Source organism: Sander vitreus, chromosome 21 (assembly GCF_031162955.1).
Source record: "Sander vitreus isolate 19-12246 chromosome 21, sanVit1, whole genome shotgun sequence".
Lineage (NCBI taxonomy): Eukaryota > Metazoa > Chordata > Actinopteri > Perciformes > Percidae > Sander > Sander vitreus.
Window position 1 is genome coordinate 11295843 of NC_135875.1, and position 18841 is coordinate 11314683.

An 18841-nucleotide genomic window follows, 5' to 3' on the forward strand; every position below is an offset into this window, starting at 1 on the left:
GAGGTATTTGCTCGTTTGATCATGGGGCAGCAGTTTTAATGTATTGAAGCAATGCCGCTCCGTAAAGCCCCTAGTATAAGTGGAGATGGAGGGCGAAGGCAGGACGAGGGATCCATTGGATGCAGGCCTGACAGTACAGAAGGAAGGTGATTATTAGAATATCTGTTGGTCAGCAAGGCCAGAGGGGACGCTGCTGACCCTGCACTTCCACTTATGCTGCGATGGTGGGTGTTGGTATTCCAGGGGGGTGTTGCGAGGGCTGTGGCAAAGACAGAGAACAGAGCTCCATTGACAAGCAGTTTTGATATTTGTGTTTTTCTATTAGGGTTTGAATATTTTCATAAAAGTTTCTTTCAGTCTTTGGTCTGTGGTTTCTCTTTTTTATTGTTTGTCCTCCTGTTGTCTGATCTGCATCCTCTAAAATGGATCTCTCACCGCAGCCCTTAGCCATGAGGACTTTTATATACCCAGACAAAAGTTTTGTTCATTTTCTTCTAATACACAAAGCTTTTGATATTGCCTTTCACATCCAGCCGTCAATTCAACCTACAATCAACCCTACAGTTAAGTTCTTGGCCTTTAGTTTGTCACAAAGACTGGAAGAAGTTAACCGAAAGGCCCAGTGTCAGTGAAAACCACCTTGCCATCACGTCTGTGTCACTGGGCACAATATTCCCACTTCGCCAGCTGACAACACAACAGAAAGAAGTGTTAAGGAAAAAGCAAAAACAATGACACAAACAGTGTACAAGTTTGTGTTTACACCTTGGGACCTGTGTATGAAGACCTTGCTTGCGCTGAAGCTAACCAGGCTCTGGCCCCTCAAAAGAAAATATTGAACAACCATACACCCTTCTAGCCCTTTTCCTTACCCTTCTTTGCCCTTTTTCTCTTTCTATCCTGTCTTTTTCTCTTTGGTTTGTTTCTTGTGGGAAGTCTCTTAGAGCGGCAGTGACCATACATACCAGGGGAAAAAAACTGTAAAAAAAAAAACCCCACTTCGCCCGACTTGATCATTAATATTTGATCGACAGTTCCCCCCATGAATTTCCAATAGCATTCCATATCGAGCTTGTGATGTGCTGAAAGTAAGGCTACAGATGGAGATGTCCACGTGTGATGCTTGTAAGTTTGTCAGCCTTGCAAATGTCACAAAGTCAGATGGAGTATCTTGTCTTTTGATGTTCACAACACTAAGCATGTCATTAAGGTATATCTTTGCCTTTATCTTCCCTTCTGAATAATCATGTTAACATGCTTTAGGTGAACTCTCTCGTTTTTATATCTATGTGAAGCACGATGGGTCCTCTTGAGATCTCACAACTGTATTCTGCAAATATGGATTGGCTCTTGCATTTACAAAAGTCCCAAAGCAGCCCAACTGCCCCTTGACTTTTGAACCACGGTTCACAGGAAAGCAGAAGTGAAGCAACAATCTGCGTCTCTCATGGTGTCTCACACCCACGCTGCTGCTGAGAAAGAGAGTAAGAATGCCACATGAGTTTACCTCAAGCGGTGGAAGAAGAGAAAATGAATTGAAGGATTCTTGGTCGATTAACTCAGTCATCGCCGGTCCTTAAAAGTTTGTCTTCGTCTCTTTCTGTTGCTCCCTATCTTTTCCCATTTGCTTGCTTCTTTGCTTAGTCTTCCTTTTTTTCTCCTCTTTTTTTGCAAAAGGCTGACCCTGCATGGCTGCAGGCCCCTGATTAGTAGGGCTTCAGAGCGCAGAGTCTATTGACCGGGCCTCCAGAACACTAAGCACATGTAGCAGGAGCAACAAGTCAATAACGCTGTTGCTGTAACCATCCCCGTCACACTGGTGCCCCCCCCCACACACACACACACACACACACACATTCCAAGTGCTTATTTTTCATGTGTTGGGGGAGAGATTTGATGGGGAGGCAGGCAATCATGAGCAAATCAGTGTCACTCAGAGGGCCTGGTGTGCACACTTGCTCTTTTTCTTTCCTATCTGCCTTTTTCTTTTTTATAAACCTCTTTTCTCCATTCAGGACATCTGGGTTTGGCTTCAACGTTGGTTAACTGGTGATTTCCTCCATGTAAAAAAAAACAGTTGCTTGAGTTTATTCTGAACTGTTATCTAACTTCCCTTTCTCATCTCTCCCTGCTCGACTCCTCCCCTCTTTCCCCTCTCTCAGGCTCTCTCAGCTTAGACACAGGGAATAGGGAAGCTAGTCTACAAATTTAATGGAGCAGCATGGATTATTTAGACTGACTAAAGCCTCCCTTGTAGTGTCAAATGGGGGGTTGTGGGATGACATTATACCCCTACATTTTCTCTCTCTCTCTCTCTCTCTCTCTCTCTCTCTCTCCACAGCTTACCTGCTGGATAAACCGCTCTCTACCGGCATGTCCAAACAAGGCAGACCTGATGGTTCACATAATCCTTAATTGTACTGTGTTATTTCACACCAGATTGCCAGACGCGCTCCCCTAGGTTTTCACATGTTTTACTCAACACCCTGTGATGCAGACACACACACACACATGCAAAATTGCACTCGCACACACGCACGTGTACAGAAGTTTGACACTGTGACCTTTGGCTGACTTAGTCCTTCCATACCTGCAGGACAGAGCAAGGGGTGTGAGTGGCCCGACGGGTATGAGTTTAAGTTCAAGGCAAGTTCATATCTTCTTCTCTTCGCTCACCTGTGGCCCTGATATGAAACCCTGGCTTGGTTAGTCTGCATTCTGTCCACACTGACATACAAACGTGACCTTTTAACCTCTGGAGACTAACACAGGAAAGCAGCTTTAGTGGCTTTCCTGGCGGACTTCCTGCTGTTCTAGATATCTGATCTGTGGCAGATTGAGACCAAATTAACAACTCCACAGCCTTCCACTTTATTCCCCATTTCACTAATTATGGAAGTCTATTGCTGTCATACCTAACTATTACATTACTCTAGTGCCTTCACTATACTAAAACGGCCGTCGTAAAGACACCATATGTACCGCTCAGTGACGTTTGTGTGTTTTAAGTGACCTTATTTTGACCCAACCGAGCATTCAGTTCTCTATACTCCTTATACATTTGTCAAATGCATCATTATTTAAAATGCTGATTCTTGTAAGCAGCACGGAAAATACAAAAGAAAGGGAGACATTGTTTCTTTTTTATGGAAGGGTTTAACATCCATGAAAAAGAACATCTTATAATGCATACAGTTTACCACAGTATTTTAAAGTAACTTTGAGTGTATGTGGGCTACCAATGCAGACTTGTGTGTACAATCATGTAAACAGTCTGCTTGTGTCACTTGTAATGGTTCTGTAAACCAGTATTTTGTTTTCTTTTGCGCATTAAACATGGATGCAGGCACAGATGCACACTTTCGAGAGACTGGTGATGTGAACAAACTTTGTCATAGAAAATGTTTTATTTTTTAACTTACATGTGAAAGAATGTTTGGATTTTGACTTGGCGAGTGCAAGCTCTTGGGCTCTTGTGTGTGTGTGTGTGTGTGTGTGTGTGTGTGTGTGTGTGTGTGTGTGTGTGTGTGTGCGCGTGCGCGCATGCTGGTGGGCAATATTGCAACATCATCTGTATCCAGAGACGCACAGGATGCAGAACTAAAACCACACAGGACTTGAAGCAAATATTTAGAGAGTTGATTTAAAATGGCAAACAAACACCACGCGGAGGAGCTTCCTTACCAGTTAGTAAAAAAGACTCCGACATAAACACTAATATCCTCATCGCTTCTTTGTCGTGGAATCCTAAACAGATGTCTCTTTAGGCCCAAAGAGTTGGAAGCATTTCTCTGATGAATGGTTTTGTTTTGAGAGGAACCCAGTTTAAGGCACGAAATGAAACTTGTATAAAACTAGGGTTGGGCGGTATCCAAATTTTGATACCGTCAAACCTCCTCCCTATTTTACCACGGTATACGGTATTACCATGACTAATTAAAAATTATGACGTAAGGCTCAGACGGCGTCACCAAACTGTTTTGCACCGTTCAGAAACTGAATACCAAACACTAATACTGAAACAATAGTAACATAACAACAACTTACAAAAAACTACTTTCTCCTCCACACTGTCACGTGATGACAACCACACATAATTACATAAATTATATTTTGTGGAGTGCAAGTGGGGCACACGTGTGCTGGGGGGACAGCAGCGCGTGGACAAACTGCTGCCAGTTGGCGAGGAAAATCCTGTCTGCCTCCACAGCCAGCGCCCGATAGTCTCTGGAGGAAGAGAGGGGGGAGCAGGCCAGTGCGGTGCGCACGGGTGCTGGAAGCTGCCGCAGGAAAATGTGGGCGAAGAAGAATGAGGGATCCGCCGCGTCCAGCACAGCCAGCATCCTCTCCATTAACTTGGACGGATTGCTGTCGCCAAGGCCGTACAGGGACAGCAGGCGGTCTGCTTTCTCCAGCTCAGACAGTTCAAAGAGTTCCAACAGGAATGTTTTGAGTGCGTCGTACTTGCCGTTAGCCAGAGGAGCCTCTAACAGCGCCATAGCCCTGGCTGTTGTTGAGGCATCTAAGGCCGATACCACGTGGAAATACTTTGTAACGTCCTCTGTTATTACTCTCAGCTGGAACTGGGCCTCGATGTGCTGAAACCACGGCCGTGCGTTGTGCTGCCAAAAGTCCGGTAACTTGATGGTGGCCGCGTAGATAGCACCGACATTAGCTGCGCCGCTAGCAGCGGCCGGTGCTGCCGCAGCAACAGCATTTTCACCACCGTCGTTGTTTGACCTAATTCAGCCGTTAACCCGGAACTCGTATATCATAACACCTCTCCCTTAAAGGTACAGTACCTTGGTGAATGTCTCTTTCAGTCTTACTTGTGGGTCACCACAATTTAATATTCAATCCTTGTCTCCTATATAAGTGCATTGCATTTTTTTTTTTTAAACTGATACCGTTGCTATTTTTAGACCCAGCGGTATACCGTATTACTGCCCAACCCTAATAACTATGGTAGTTAAGACACGATAAGGAAATAGATGTCCTGTCTTTTCCCAATTACCACAACTTTAAATCATGTTTAAACACAAAAAAAATAAAAATAAAAACGTTATGGAAGTTTTTTGTGTCATTGCAAGTCCAAAAATTTCATCAGTTTGAGCTTGAAGAAGTCAGGTCAAATTTCACAACAGTAGAGATGGTGTTAGTTGTCAGACTGTCTGGATGTGTTACTCCCTGCTCACCCAACACAAACGGTAACAGAAAAACATCTTAGTATCTTTCCATAAAAGTACCAACAATAAAAGCACTCACTTTGAAAAGTTATGTTCAGAAAAAGCTGTGCAATAATTAGTTTAAAAAAACGCTGTGTGATGCATAAGCAGTCTCTTTCCTCCAAATCTGTGTCACTATGTTGTACCAGTAACAAAGCATGCAGATGCCATTAACCATTGCCTCAGGTGTCCTATGCTCCCTAAGCATCCCAGCTCTACATCTTCTGTCTTTTTTCTTCTTTACTGAAAGTGAGCAGTAGTGTGCACACATGATTCATGTGCTTTAATGAGATTTCAATACTGAACAAACAATAAAAAATTATGGACATCATAGTTTTGGGGCTTACAGCCCTTAATGGCTAATGTTACGCCCATTTTCACAGAGGCCAGTAATTGGATCTACAGCTGGCCTTCGCAGAATGTGTACTAGGGGGATTGTGCGTTTTGGGAATTCTTAGCAGAAAGTAGAAATGGTGAGGAATGTCAAGTTATCAGGGTTTAGGAATAGTTGTAGTGGAAAAAAGAAGGCGTCAGTTATAAGTTTATTGCTACTAACAATCCAGACATACTGTGAGCAAACCAAGCAACACAACACTTGAGCACAAATTGGTTTGTTCACACAAGTAATGGATCTGGATTTCCTTTCCATCCCAGGCAAACTTGAGAGTGACCATGACAGAGGCAACTTCATCACCCACTATAGTTTGAATCACATAACACAATCCTACTCCTTGTGTGCATGAGTTTCCTCCCTGATGAGTTAAACATTTACTCAAATATCATAATATAATTTCAGAGCTACAATATTAGCACTGTAGTGCTAATTTTTTTTCCCACCTTGCATTGTTTAACACTATTAAAAGTCCTGTCTTTCTACTTGTTTTTGGACTTGGTACAATTTCCGTTTGTTACTGCAGTGACAACCAGCTAATTATAAGGGTAATTATTAGCGTAGAAATCTAGACGCACCCTAGCGGCAGCAAATGTAATTTGCAGCCAGGGTCAGTCTAACAACTCTCCGTTGGCTTGCGAGCTGGAAAAACCAAATTCTGATCAGGCTAAACACGTGGTGTATAGAGTCGTTGGGCTGGCTTAACATAAGGAAGGCAGAGTTGCGACGGTTCCGCGTGAATTCCCTGCTACTTGAAAACAAAGAAGATGGCTGCTGCTGCTGGCGAACAGCGGTCTTTCAAATCCGCTTTGGCTGTGACTCTGGAAGACTTGGAGTTAAGCACTGAAGTCATTCTTAAAAAAGGAAGATGTGTTCGGAGTTTTGCCGACCGGATACGGCAAAAGTTTAATCTATCAACTAGCGTTGCTCTGGTTGGTTATGAGTGCAGAGGGAATTTGAAAGACAACCGTTTATCCCGCCCCTCGGATTGAGGCCTGCCAATGGTGAGTTCCCAGACCCAACATCTTGATGTGGGTCTAGCTTGTTGGGCTAGGTCATTATTCCTTATTAGTCAAATATTCAGATCATCTAATTGTGAGCTCCTACCCAGTGAATCCCAGAATAGTGAGTACACATGAACTGATGTGATTACAGAAGCCTTGAGTAAGGTTGTGTTCATCATCCTACGTTGACAATAATACAGTAAATACGGGCTGTTGACATGCTCACCGGTTGACATATCAACCGGTGATGTGACAAGCACACAAGGTAAAAAAAGTTTTAAAAAAAAAATATGAAAATAAATCCTATCACTGCACCCCTCCAGCAAGAGTGAGAGAAGTAGAAACAGGAGTCGAGAAAAGATAGAAAATGTGAGTGCAAAATAAGCAATATCACTGAATGAATGGACTGAATGTCCGCAAGAGGGGACGAAAGGAGGACACAGATGAGGATAGAGATAGATAGGGACGGCAGAGGAGGGCGAGGGTTCAGGCAGGTAAGCAGGTAGGGGAATTATCTGTGTATGTATTGAGCTCAGAAAGTCACCTGTACATCACACCGGAATGAGGAGGATAAGCTGCAGCAGCTACGGAAAAAAAGTTCTTAAAAATTCCAGACACAGTTGCAATGTTTGGTTACACTTTACTTGAAGGTATCTACATAAGAGTGACGTGACACTGTTGTGACCGTGTCATAAACATGATAAACAAGTCATAAACGTTCATGACATAACGCTTCTTTTAGTAAGTGTCATTAGGTTTTTGTCATGACAAGTTATGGTTAGGGTTAGGGTTCATGTGTCATGACTGTGTCATGACAGTGTCATGTGTTCATGACAGTGTCATGTCACTCTTATGTAGATACCTTCAAGTAAAGTGTTACCCAATGTTTTATCTCTTTTTCTTTCACAACTCTGTCCCTTTTCCATTTCCCTCTCCATCTCATTTTCTCTCATTTCTTCACTGTATTTTTTATTTTATTTTTTATCTCTCACGTACTCTTGCATATACTCTCCTCCCATGCTGCATTTCCTTCTTCTCTCCATCCCTCCTCTCTCTCAGTCTTCTTCTTCCCTCATTCTCCTCCTCCTTGCAACACTTTTCTGCGAGAGAACTGGGTCCCAGTCTAGGCTGCTGCTGGCCACAGTTGTTAGCCGCCAAATAAAAAATGGATGAACTTGTAGAGCCCCGGTGCCGTTCTCCTGTATCAAGTTGGTAGAAAGAGGGGAAGTAAAGTAGGAGACACAGAGAGAGAGAGAGAGGGAGAGAGAATCAGGCTGACATGAAATACCTTGCTTAGACCACGTCCTCCAAATAAAAACCTGTCCGTCTTTTATGTCAGTTTTTTTTTTTTTTTGTCGATACAGGTAAAAAAAAGCCTGTGTCTTTTTTAGGGAAAAAAGACACTTCTTTTGTTAAAAGAAAATAATTTGTAAGCACAATTTGTCCAATGTTGTTAGCTGTTTTCAACATTTCATTGTTTAATGACCCCCCCCCCCCCAAGCACTTTATAGACTTGAGATTTATTTACATACATAATTGATTTTAATGAAAAATGTAATTATGCACTAGAGCTGCAGCGACAAGTCGAGCAAGTCATTTTGCCCAGTAGAAATTGCCGGACATTTGACTGTTCCAGGTTTTCAAATGTGAGAATCTTCCTCATTTCTCAATTTCATATAATTTTTAAAGATGATGGCTGGTCAGATAAAACAAGCCGTTTGAAGGCGTCGCCTGGGATCTTAGTAACTAATGATTTTTTCAGCCATTTTTCACTGTTTTGGGACATTTTGTAGAGCAAACGATTCATCAGAAGATAATTGATAATGAAAATAATTGTTACTTGCCATCCGCAAATCATACATTTAAATTTAAATACTCCGTTGTTACAAACATTGCTGACGTAAACAAACCCAATCACAATGACAAAATATCAATAACCAGTATGTCTGTCTGAGTTGACCTTTGTTCTTTACATTTAGGTCACAGACTGTGTCTTTATAAAAAATAGATAACATGAAGGGAAAATATGATTTGTGTTAGAAATGTATCAATACAGTATTGCATCATTGTACATGGTCACTAACGGGCCGAAGTGTGAGCGTGGTGGAGCGAGTGTTAAGGTGTGTGGGCAAGTTCCTAAATATAGTTTGTCTATAGGGAATTACATGATGTTGGGAATAATTACACCTTAACAGCTTTTAATTAAAGACCTTCTCCACCTGTGTGTGTGTGTGTGTGTGTGTGTGTGTGTGTGTGTGTGTGTGTGTGTGTGTGTGTGTGTGTGTGTGTGTGTGTGTGTGTGCGCGCGCCTACGGGTCCTCTGGTCAAACATGACGCGCGCTTCTACAATGAAACATTTATTTGTATTAGTTTGTGATAACAAGTCAATGCATTAGTTAGGGCTTACCCCCACCAGCGTTCCACCTCCATGTCCATCACTCAAATCATTTGTGAACACATTGATCCTTCCCTCCCTCCTCCCTCCTTCTCCCCCTCTCATCTCCCATGCTGGATATTCCCAGGGTTTTGAGGGAGGAGAGCCAGAATGGCTCAGACAGCCATTGATTTTTATTTTATTGGTCTACTAGTGGAAAGAGGAGGGATAGGGGAGGGCCTGAGAGATGCAGCTCTGCAAGTAAGTTTGTTCTTAGTGGAGACAGTGTGTGTGTGTGTGTGTGTGTGTGTGTGTGTGTGTGTGTGTGTGTGTTTTAAGGTAGGTTGGGCCTATCTGCTTATGTGTCTGTCTGTTTTTGTTTTGGGGTGGTGTTCTGTCTGTCTGAAAGGTGTGTGTGTGTGTGTGTGTGTGTGTGTGTGTGTCCAGCCACCTCTGAGAGCTATCAAAAGCTGTGTGTGCGTGCATGCGTACGTGTGTTTATGTGCACGTGTGTCTGTGTACACGTGTATCTATGTGCGCACCCTTGTGTGTTCAGTGCGTCATTGAAGGGACTGGGGTATCTGGGGCGCTGATGGAGCTGGCGCTAGGGAACTGGACACACACACACACACACACACACACACTCACAGCTGAGGTGTATCCCTGTGCTCATTAGAGCTGGTAATAAGGCTGTGTTGCTGGAGGAGGAGGGAAAAAACAGGGAAAGGAAGAGAGGGAGGGAGGAAGAGGGTGGGAAAGGGGGGAAAAAACGGGAGATTTTAAATTTTAATAACACTGGTACGATTTTGTAAATCTTTCCTGACAGAAAAGTCCTCATTATTTTCATCTGTCTCCGAGGAGCCTCTCCTCCAGCTCTGCCTCTGCGGGTAAACGGACTCTCTCTCTCTCTCTCTCTCTCTCTCTCTCTCTCTCTCTCTCTCTCTCTCTATCCGTCTTTCTTTCCTCACTCCATCTCTCTATTTCTGTGTCTCCACTCTTTTTCTCTCGTTTTTTAATCTTAGCTGTTTTATTGTCCATTTCCGTCCTTCCTGTTTGCTTTATTTTTTTGCTCTCCTTTGCACTCATTTTGACTCTCTCTCTCTCTTTTTCTAACATTAATGCTGTATTTCCGTCTAGTAAGGTGTTAGCTGACTGGCTGCCTGCGATGAAGGAACATCAGGAGCCAATAGAACAACCAGTATCATGTGCTGTTATCGGCTGGCGTCTTAGTTACAGTTACTGTTGGTCTCTCTTCATATGAGTAGTTTTTTTTTCCAAATGTGGGGTGAGACATTGAAAATACTTGGGGATCATAGTACGATAGTAGGGAGGGAGAGGGGTAAAGGTAAACCTTCTCAAACTTGGTGTGTGTATGTGTGTCAGCATGTACGTCTGCACCCTTGGACGTGCGCTGTGTGCATCACTCACACATCCCCAAACCTTCCTCACCACACACACACACAGACACACACACACACACACACACACACACACACACACACACACCCCTCACCCCCCAACCTCTATGTCAAGTGTCAAAGCTGGAGGATGGATCCGGTTTGATAAGTTCTGTTCTGTCTGGCCACGTGTCAGGATGGGATCAACCATACGGCAGAGGAAAACCATGTTCTTCACTCTCCTACCTCCCAATTTTGGGGATTTTTTTTGGGGTGGGGGGTGGCAAGGGGGGCAGGTATTTGTAAGGTAAGTTTTATTCTAGCTGCTTTTTTTGCCTGAGGAATTAAATGGAAACTAAAATGACTTTTACTTTAGAAGCTCATTTGACTAGTGAGCTCATCGTAATGTGCTTTGCTGGATACGGAACATAAATCTGTAGATTAAATCTACAAGTGACATCATGCAGATGAGTTGTCCAGAGGATTATGAAAATGATCTGTCCCCTGGGATTTTCTTTCTTATAGACACCAGTTTTTATGAGGAATGGAAAATGGAAAAAAGATGAAATATAGATTGAACAAAATAACTTCATTGTTTTTTTTTATGTATTGATTTGTATCACTTTGTGTGATTAGAATAGAACAAGACTAATTTACTGTCCAAGCTATGATGTAACATAAGTAGTGACTTTCCAGCCTTCTCACCTGTGTGGTGGTTAGAGGAGAGTGATGATTTTAATATCCTTGCTCCTCAAGCTGTCAGAGAAAAAGACTGTGGCTTTCTGCGGTGTCACAGGCTCTATTTCTTAGATTTTATCATTGCACAAGTGAATTATGACTGTACTCTCCCCTGCTACATGTAACTCCTCCCAGTCTGTCTGGTTAGATCCGTGTGTGTGTGTGTGTGTGTGTGTGTGTGTGTGTGTGTGTGTGTGTGTGTGTGTGTGTGTGTGTGTGTGTGTGTGTGTGTGTGTGTGTGTGTGTGTGTGTGTGTCTACGGTTCCTCTGGTCAAACATGACCTTTGGTTCATAACCTTTACAAGATCTTGTGGTAGTGTAGTTTCACTTAAATTATTGCAACATTAGAAAAGAGTGAGGTTATGATTACTGGTCTAGTATCATTTTGTTGCTCACAGTGGATCAAAGAACCACAGCTACTTTGAGTTGTGGCTTGAGAAGATTGAATTTAACCTTCAAAGTTTTTAGTTGGGCAGTACTACATTTGCATCACGTTTCTTTTTAAGGGTTTGAGTTGCCGCAAACAAGATCAGCTACTTTACATTAGACTTCAAGATGTGGTTTGTTAGATTGGTGTACAGAGAATCAGTTAAGGTCAAAGTAAGTATTTTTTAGAATGTCTGTCCCCAGAGAAAAAGTTCTTAAATCGCAGCACTGTCACATTCCTTACTGCTTTGAACATTTAAGTGTTTGAAGTTATTCAGCGTTGTTTGCCACCAAATCAGACTCCTTTTTAATGAATGCCATTTTAACAGAATTGTTAAAGCACCCGGGCTCCTCATCCACAAGGCTAAAACTAACTTCCTGTTCATTTTTCCGCCCCCAGGCCTCCAGTCGCCTTCCCCTCTTTTCCCCAGCTGAAAAATTAACAAACAACACAAAGCGATCTTGATTCTCCCCGCACACTGATACACACACATGTACACACAAGCACCTCCTCTGGGTATTTGGCTGGGATAAATAATCATGGTAAATAATGAATGTCAATTAATAGGGGGAGACGTGGCCTTGCTAAGCATGCTTTGATTAGTGTTTCAGTGGGATCTCCTCCCCAGCTGGCTTCAGCCAATCATCTCCGCCTCATCATAGCATCCCACTACAGCTCCAACTCTTACCGCGACATAGACATGTGGGCATATGACATATGCAGTTTGATGTTTTTATTTTTATTTCTATGTTGTTGTTTTTTGCGTAGGGTGAAAAAAACGTAGCAGTGCTTAAGACATGAGCAGGATATACAAATATACCATAACTGTGTGCACAAGACATGGTTTACTGTATACAGCATGACACAACATGATAATGAAACGCATTTATTCAAGGATAAACTGTCTACTTATAAAACAGTGTTACTTACAAACAGTAGTTGTAATGAGCTCTCTGGTGTTATCCAGTGAGAGCATTATAGTATGTCAGTGAAAAGTGTCTTTTTCTTGTTCATGGTGTGTCATAAGTGATTGGTTATAGTTTTCAGGATGTTTGTATGTGGCTGGAGAGTCTTTTTTTTTTTTCAAGGGAGTTGTGCAAAGTAGACACTAATTTGCAAAAAGTATACACAAAGGAAATAGAAAGACGCAAGCATAAAAGCAGTACTGTGATACCTTTTTTTGTCCTTTCTTCCATAGCCGCGGGTTTTAAACTAAGTGTTTGGCAACTGCAGGTCCGAGCTGGTGGACTAGAGAAGGCTGTGAGCTTGGCTGGTGTGTCGAGCTCAGACTTGGGCTTTAGAGGGTAGCAGGGTGACTGAGCAACCAGCCAGCCCCCCCCCCCCCCCCTCCTCAGTGATAAATGGCCACAGCATGGGCTATTCATCTCCTGCTTAGAGAAGTGGACAGTGCCCCTCTCCTCCACCCCTCCACATGTCAGCAAATGTGATAATTCTCTCATTTGTCAGGAGCAGCGGAGGGTTTGGGGTGTGGGTGTGGGTGTGTGTGTGTGTGTGTGTGTGTGTGTGTGTGTGTGTGTGTGTGTGTGTGTGTGTGTGTGTGTGTGTGTGTGTGTGTGTGTGTGTGTGTGTGTGTGTGTGTCCATGCACGTGTAGTGATGCAAACTCTGGAGAATATAGGGAACACGCACATGAGATGCTCACACTCTTGATGCTTAGGCCTATAACCCTTCTGCACACCAGCACACACTCCCTCTCTCTAGCCCTCCTTTCCCAGCTTTGTGTTTTTTTGGTTGAAAGCCCCCCTCTTGTCAAGTTTGCTTAGGTCACAGTGGGAAAATTTAAATGTGCAAAAGAGTGAGTCGTTTTATGGCAAATTCCATCAGTAATTCAGTGATTTTATTACCTCCAGGAGACTACTGAGCCACTTCTTCCACTTTATTGTGCAAATAAAGTTTTAGTGCCGGTTTGTTCGTGTGTTTGTGTGTCATTCTTGTTTATAAGTGTTTTGCTCTGTTGTGTGTGTGTGTGTGTGTGTGTGTGTGTGTGTTTGTGCATGTGCGTGCGCACATGTCGGCATGACCTTTTTACAGAGGCTACGAGTTTGCGAGTCAGAAATAATTTGTCAGACATTTCAGCTGCACAAAAGTCTTGTGTGTGTTTCGAAATATTTTGTGTGTATGTTTTACACTCCCATGCCAGTGATTGTATACCAGTAAATACCATGTATGCTGACCTCATGGTAGCTATTAAACATGACAAGCCTCCAGTTGATGGCTGGTCATTTAGTTTGCACATAAACATGTGACTGTTTTACGTGTTCTCTGAGGACACAATATGACTTCTGTGAACCCTGCCTGATCTCTCTCTCTTTCTCTTTCTGTCTCTCTCTCTGCAGGATCATCCAGAATCGTGTCCTGGTCTTCATCCTCGGAGCCATCATCCTTCTCACCATCATCCTGGCCATCTATTTTAATGTGCGGGGCCACTGATCTCCCCTCTACACGCATACACGTACACTCGCTCCTCCCCTGACACAAATACAAACACACACACGTGTGATTAATAGCGACAAAAGCGTTGTTCTGCTGTAATTAGGACAAATGGTCCCCATGAATCACTGTTTCCAAAGCCTGACAAGGAGCTTTTTTCCATCTTTCTCCTTTCCTGTTTGCTGTCTCGTTCTCTCTTTTTGTCCCTCTCTACCTTTTTTTTTTTCCCACTTTGCGCTTCCCTTTCTCTTTCTTTCTTCTTCTTCTTTCTTTTCTCGTCTCAGTTTTGTTCTCTCAGGCTTTGTCAGGCTCTCTCATACATCTCCAGGGACAAAAGTAGAGGGAAATGTTTTTATGATAGTTAATATTTTCATGGTGTTGTCCTCAGCGTGGTTCTGCAGCCCATCCTGTCCCAAAGGGAACCAGGCCTGTTCTTTTTTTTTTTGTAACTCAAAGCAGATTCAGATATGTAGATTATTCTTTCCTTGTGATGGAGGTGGGTCAAGTGTTATTCAAGGATGAGTTTGTGCATGCATGAGAAACAGAGACAAAGACAGGTATAAGAGTGCACACATGTATGTCCGCATGTGCATGAGTGACAGTCATGGATTGGGGGCCCACACTTTGTTTGTTATTAAGAGCAACAGTAGAGACACACGCTGTAGTATGTATGAGTTTCTGTAACTAAATGATTCAGATGGTCTTCATGTAGCCATACAAAGCACAGAGGACAGTGCCTTCAGTTAAGATATGCTGTTCACACTCATTTCTTTAAAAAGCTCAGCAGAGCCCAAAATAGACAGAGTGGCACAGTCTGGAAAAGAGAGCATGCACATGAAAAGGTTGAGGTCAGTCTATCAAGGTGAAAGGTTTGTTTGTTTTCGATTACTTCATTCAGGAAAGGATATATGAACATTTCAACAAAGTTTTGAGATTGAGAAAATAAAATAAAAATCTACTGTTTTAATGTTTTTAATGCAAAAGCGAACTGTCCCCAACCTTGGCACATACAATACATAAATACAATACAAAGAACGGTTTATTCACACATCATGACTAGCTTTAAAATCCACATTTGGTATAATTCCCCTGCACCCCCCAAACACATTTTGGTGTTAACAACTCATTCCTGCAGACTTTTTAATGTATCTATCATTGTGTAAAAGTATAGGCTGTATGTACTAACATTAAAATCTACATCATGTATAGTGTTTTGCTCTCAATACAAGTGATTCTGTTACTATTTATTTATAAATGCAATTCATGTTTCTGTGTTAGAACTGTATATTTTATGAAGTTAAAAGGTATTCAGAATTAACATTAGCCACATGTTTTCTTTTCTTGATTTTTGGGTGTTCAATGATTAGACTGTAAAATGCAGACTGCACACCAGGACCACCTGAAATGTGTGGATTTCAAGTTTTGTGTCTTAAAGGTGTTTTTTTTTTCTTCTTCTGTTCTTATAAATGGATTTAACTTGTTTTAGAACTGGCACTTTTTGTTCTATATTTTTCTTGTCAAGTTCTGAAGATTGTGATGCAGTCCTTGTTTCTGTGTTTATCTGTACGCTGACTTATGATGTGATACATTGAAGAAAAAAACGTGTGTGTGAGTTTACTGCTGTTTAATTCTTCAGGGGAAAGCCATTCTTCAGGGGGTCTTGGAAAATCTAAATTTAAGAGCATATTTGGAGAATTTTCAGATGTCGAGATACATGAAGGTAAAGCTGTGCACGCCGCAGGCACACACACACACACACACACACACACACACACACACACACACACACACACACACTGGAGTATTGGAGTGTGCATGGTGTGGTCTGTGTGGTGGTTCCCAGTGAGGACATTTACTATTCTGTTTCAGGGCCACGGTCTTCATTTTCGAAGATGCGGGGGTGTCGGGGTGGTGAGCCCCCGAACACCTCCCAACAACCACCATTTCACAGGCCCTCACTAGCTGCAGCGCCGCCGTCTGCTTCAAAGCCTCAAATTAATGGCCAACAAAATAGTGTGCCTCTGACCGTCCCATGCGGGGCCGACCCACCAAGACTTATCATTAAAGTGCAGGAATAATGAAAAAAGGAAGGAAGCAAAGAGGAGGGAGAAGGAAGGAAGTGAACAAGGTAGCATGGAGGTAGGGGGTGAGAGGGGGGGGGGGGGGGGGGGGGGTGAAATCCCTGGCAGTTTGACAAACCTCATCTGGTAATGACCCTCAGTGATTGTTTTTTCACCCTGTGTGTGTGTGTGTGTGTGTGTGTGTGTGTGTGTGTTTGTGTCTGTCTCTTCATGTGCATCCTACCTACGTGCCAATGTGCTCTCTTCTCCTCCTCTCTCTTTCTGTCTTTCTCTCCCTCCCCATCCCCTCTTGCTCCCCCCTTCTCTCTACCTCTCCTGCCACCTTTTCTCCTCCTCCCAGTCCTCCCCTCCCTCCCTCCCAGCCTGTCAGATGAGCGGAGCAGTAGCTAGCGAGTGAGCGGTGTAAGGCAGCGTGGCGGCGGCTTCTATTTGAAGTTGTAATGGTGTCAAAAAGTCAGGGCTGACTGACAGACGTCAGTCCCACAGGGCCTCATTAAAAACAGACCCACTTGACAAGGAAATAATTGAGCGCCGGCGACAACTCGGGGGCCCCTCCGCGTTTTTAGATGTTTTTATTTTCTTTTCATTATTAGCGCTGAGCTATTATGTTCATTAAGAAATGGCATTAAAACAAGTTTTTAAAAGCGGGGAAATGGAGGGAGGGGCAGAAGGAAGGCAGGATGCATGGAGGTGGGAAGATAACGATTTGTTTAGAGCCCCCGTCCTGTTTTATTATTTAAACAGGAGCACTGTCATGTGATACCTTGGAAGACTTTGGCTATCATCTGCCACTCCATTTTTTTCTTCTCTTTTTCTCCTTTTTTCCTCTTTACTCATCCCTCGCTTCCCCCCCCAGCTTTTATCTTCCCTTTCTCTGTCCATCTCTCTCCCTCTCTTCATCCCTTTCTTTCTCTACCTCTGAGTGGCGGGTGTCGTTGGAATATGAACTAGATTATTCATCACTACCCCCCCACGCCCCACTACCACTCCCCCCATTCGCTGATTTGGTTTTCGACAAGCGTCTCACCGCAGAAGGCTGAGGATGAAAACTTGTCAAAAATAGGTTATATCTTATTCCAAGGGGCAACAATAGCAGCAGGTACAGACACCTTTTAATATTTAATTTAGACGGGTGTTAACCCTCCTTAAGTGACTGGAGCTCTGTCTTCCATACAGACACCAGGAGAGAAACGGGGGGGGGGGGAGCGAGCAAGAGGGGAGAGCAATTAATTATTTGATGTCTGAAAAGTGATTTTGAAGCTCTCCCTGCCTTCTGTTTGCCAGCGAGAGGATCGAGTCTTTGGGTGTCCCTGTTCATTTTCTACACCAACCACGTCCTCAGCATGGCTGTCCTGGGAGAGCTGAAACATTACCACTCAAATCACATTCAGAGCCTCGCTCCACTGTGCCTCGCTTGATACGGTAATGATAACACGAGTGATCATATAGCAATGGTTTTGGTCTCTTGTATCATCGCGGAAATTATATTCCAGAGGAATTATCTTTTACACCTCTATCTTGCGTCAGTGTGTCTCACTAACATCTCTTGTGCCCAGCTCAGCCAGTCATTCCTGTTCTCCCTGGTCCTTTCTAGGTTTACATAAATGTTTTTTTTTTTTTAAATGAAGGTTCCTCAAGGAACCTCTGTGATGCACCACCATTACAAAAAGCCTGATGTTTGTCGTTTGTCAGCCATTTAAGACGACATGGGATTGTGACAAGCGTCATTTGAGCTGTCTGTCCCCTGGCGAAGGGCGGGCCTTAAACGGGATAAACAGCTCCAGTGGTAGGATCACGATGGGAGGGTGGGCGCTTCATCTCCAGGAGTGTCCATGATGCTGCCACCCCCCACCACACACAAACACACACGTATTAAAGGAGGCCCTGCAACAACAGCCGCCCAAGAAAAACCCACAATGGCACTGTTTGAGAACTACAATGAATCTTCTACTGTTTGATTTAGCACACATACAAAAGCACACATGTGCTGCATGTATGGTGGACGCCCCCCGATAAAAAGACACACGCTCTAGTGTACGGCTGTTAAAAGAGGAGCCATGTTCTCCGTTTGTACACGCCACCAGTCCTAGCAGAATGGCTTTCTTTCTCTCCTCTATCCTTTGTCGCCCCCATCAGCGCCGTCGACCATTTTAATGGTGTTTGTGCTTGCAAAAAAATGACAATGCCACCCCATTATTTGAGGAAGTTACAGGGGCTGTAGCCATACATAGCCTGTACATAGTTACATATACATATACAAACATATACATAGTTTGTGTGCATGTGGTTTCCCCCTGTGGTTGAGATGGAGCTGGAGGGCTTGGTGTAAAAGGCTATGTTGAATTGTCTGTATGCATGACTATCTTTTATCTGTTTGTGTCCATCCGTAATGTTCGTATGACTCATTTTTCCTGTCGACCAGGATCTCCAGTTCGTTTTGTTTCCTACAGACTCTGAGCGGTTCCTGAAACTATAAAGATGACTTGTGATCTCTTGTCCATGTTGTTTAATATCATGTGTCATTAAAGCAGTTCTGAATCTTAGTAACCAAGAAGCCGTTTCATAACTTGCATTTCCCTCTAGCCCCCGCTTGCTGTCATTGAACAGACCAAAAAATGCTCGGGATGGAACCTGACTGACTCCTCGAGAACAAGTAAGGAGGTACAGCAAAGCCAGTTCACCTTTTCAAACCTATAACAGCACTGTTGCCTTATTTTTTATGTTAAGGGTGCACCTAGCTGTGTGCAGAAAACT

The 18841-nt window shown here is 43.2% G+C and overlaps 1 protein-coding gene across 3 annotated transcripts in view; it reads left to right on the forward strand.

The window, feature by feature from the left end:
- The window catches only part of vti1a (vesicle transport through interaction with t-SNAREs 1A), a 115774-nt gene extending 100151 nt beyond the window's left edge, over window positions 1–15623 (forward strand). The window contains exon 8 of one of the 3 annotated variants that reach the window (XM_078278782.1): window positions 13913–15623. In XM_078278782.1, the coding sequence (XP_078134908.1) occupies window positions 13913–14006 (94 nt within the window). In that variant the 3' untranslated portion in view covers window positions 14007–15623. The remainder of the gene's footprint in view (window positions 1–13912) is intronic. The other 2 variants (XM_078278784.1, XM_078278783.1) reach the window with 2 other exon arrangements.
- The last annotated feature ends 3218 nt before the right edge of the window (window positions 15624–18841 follow it).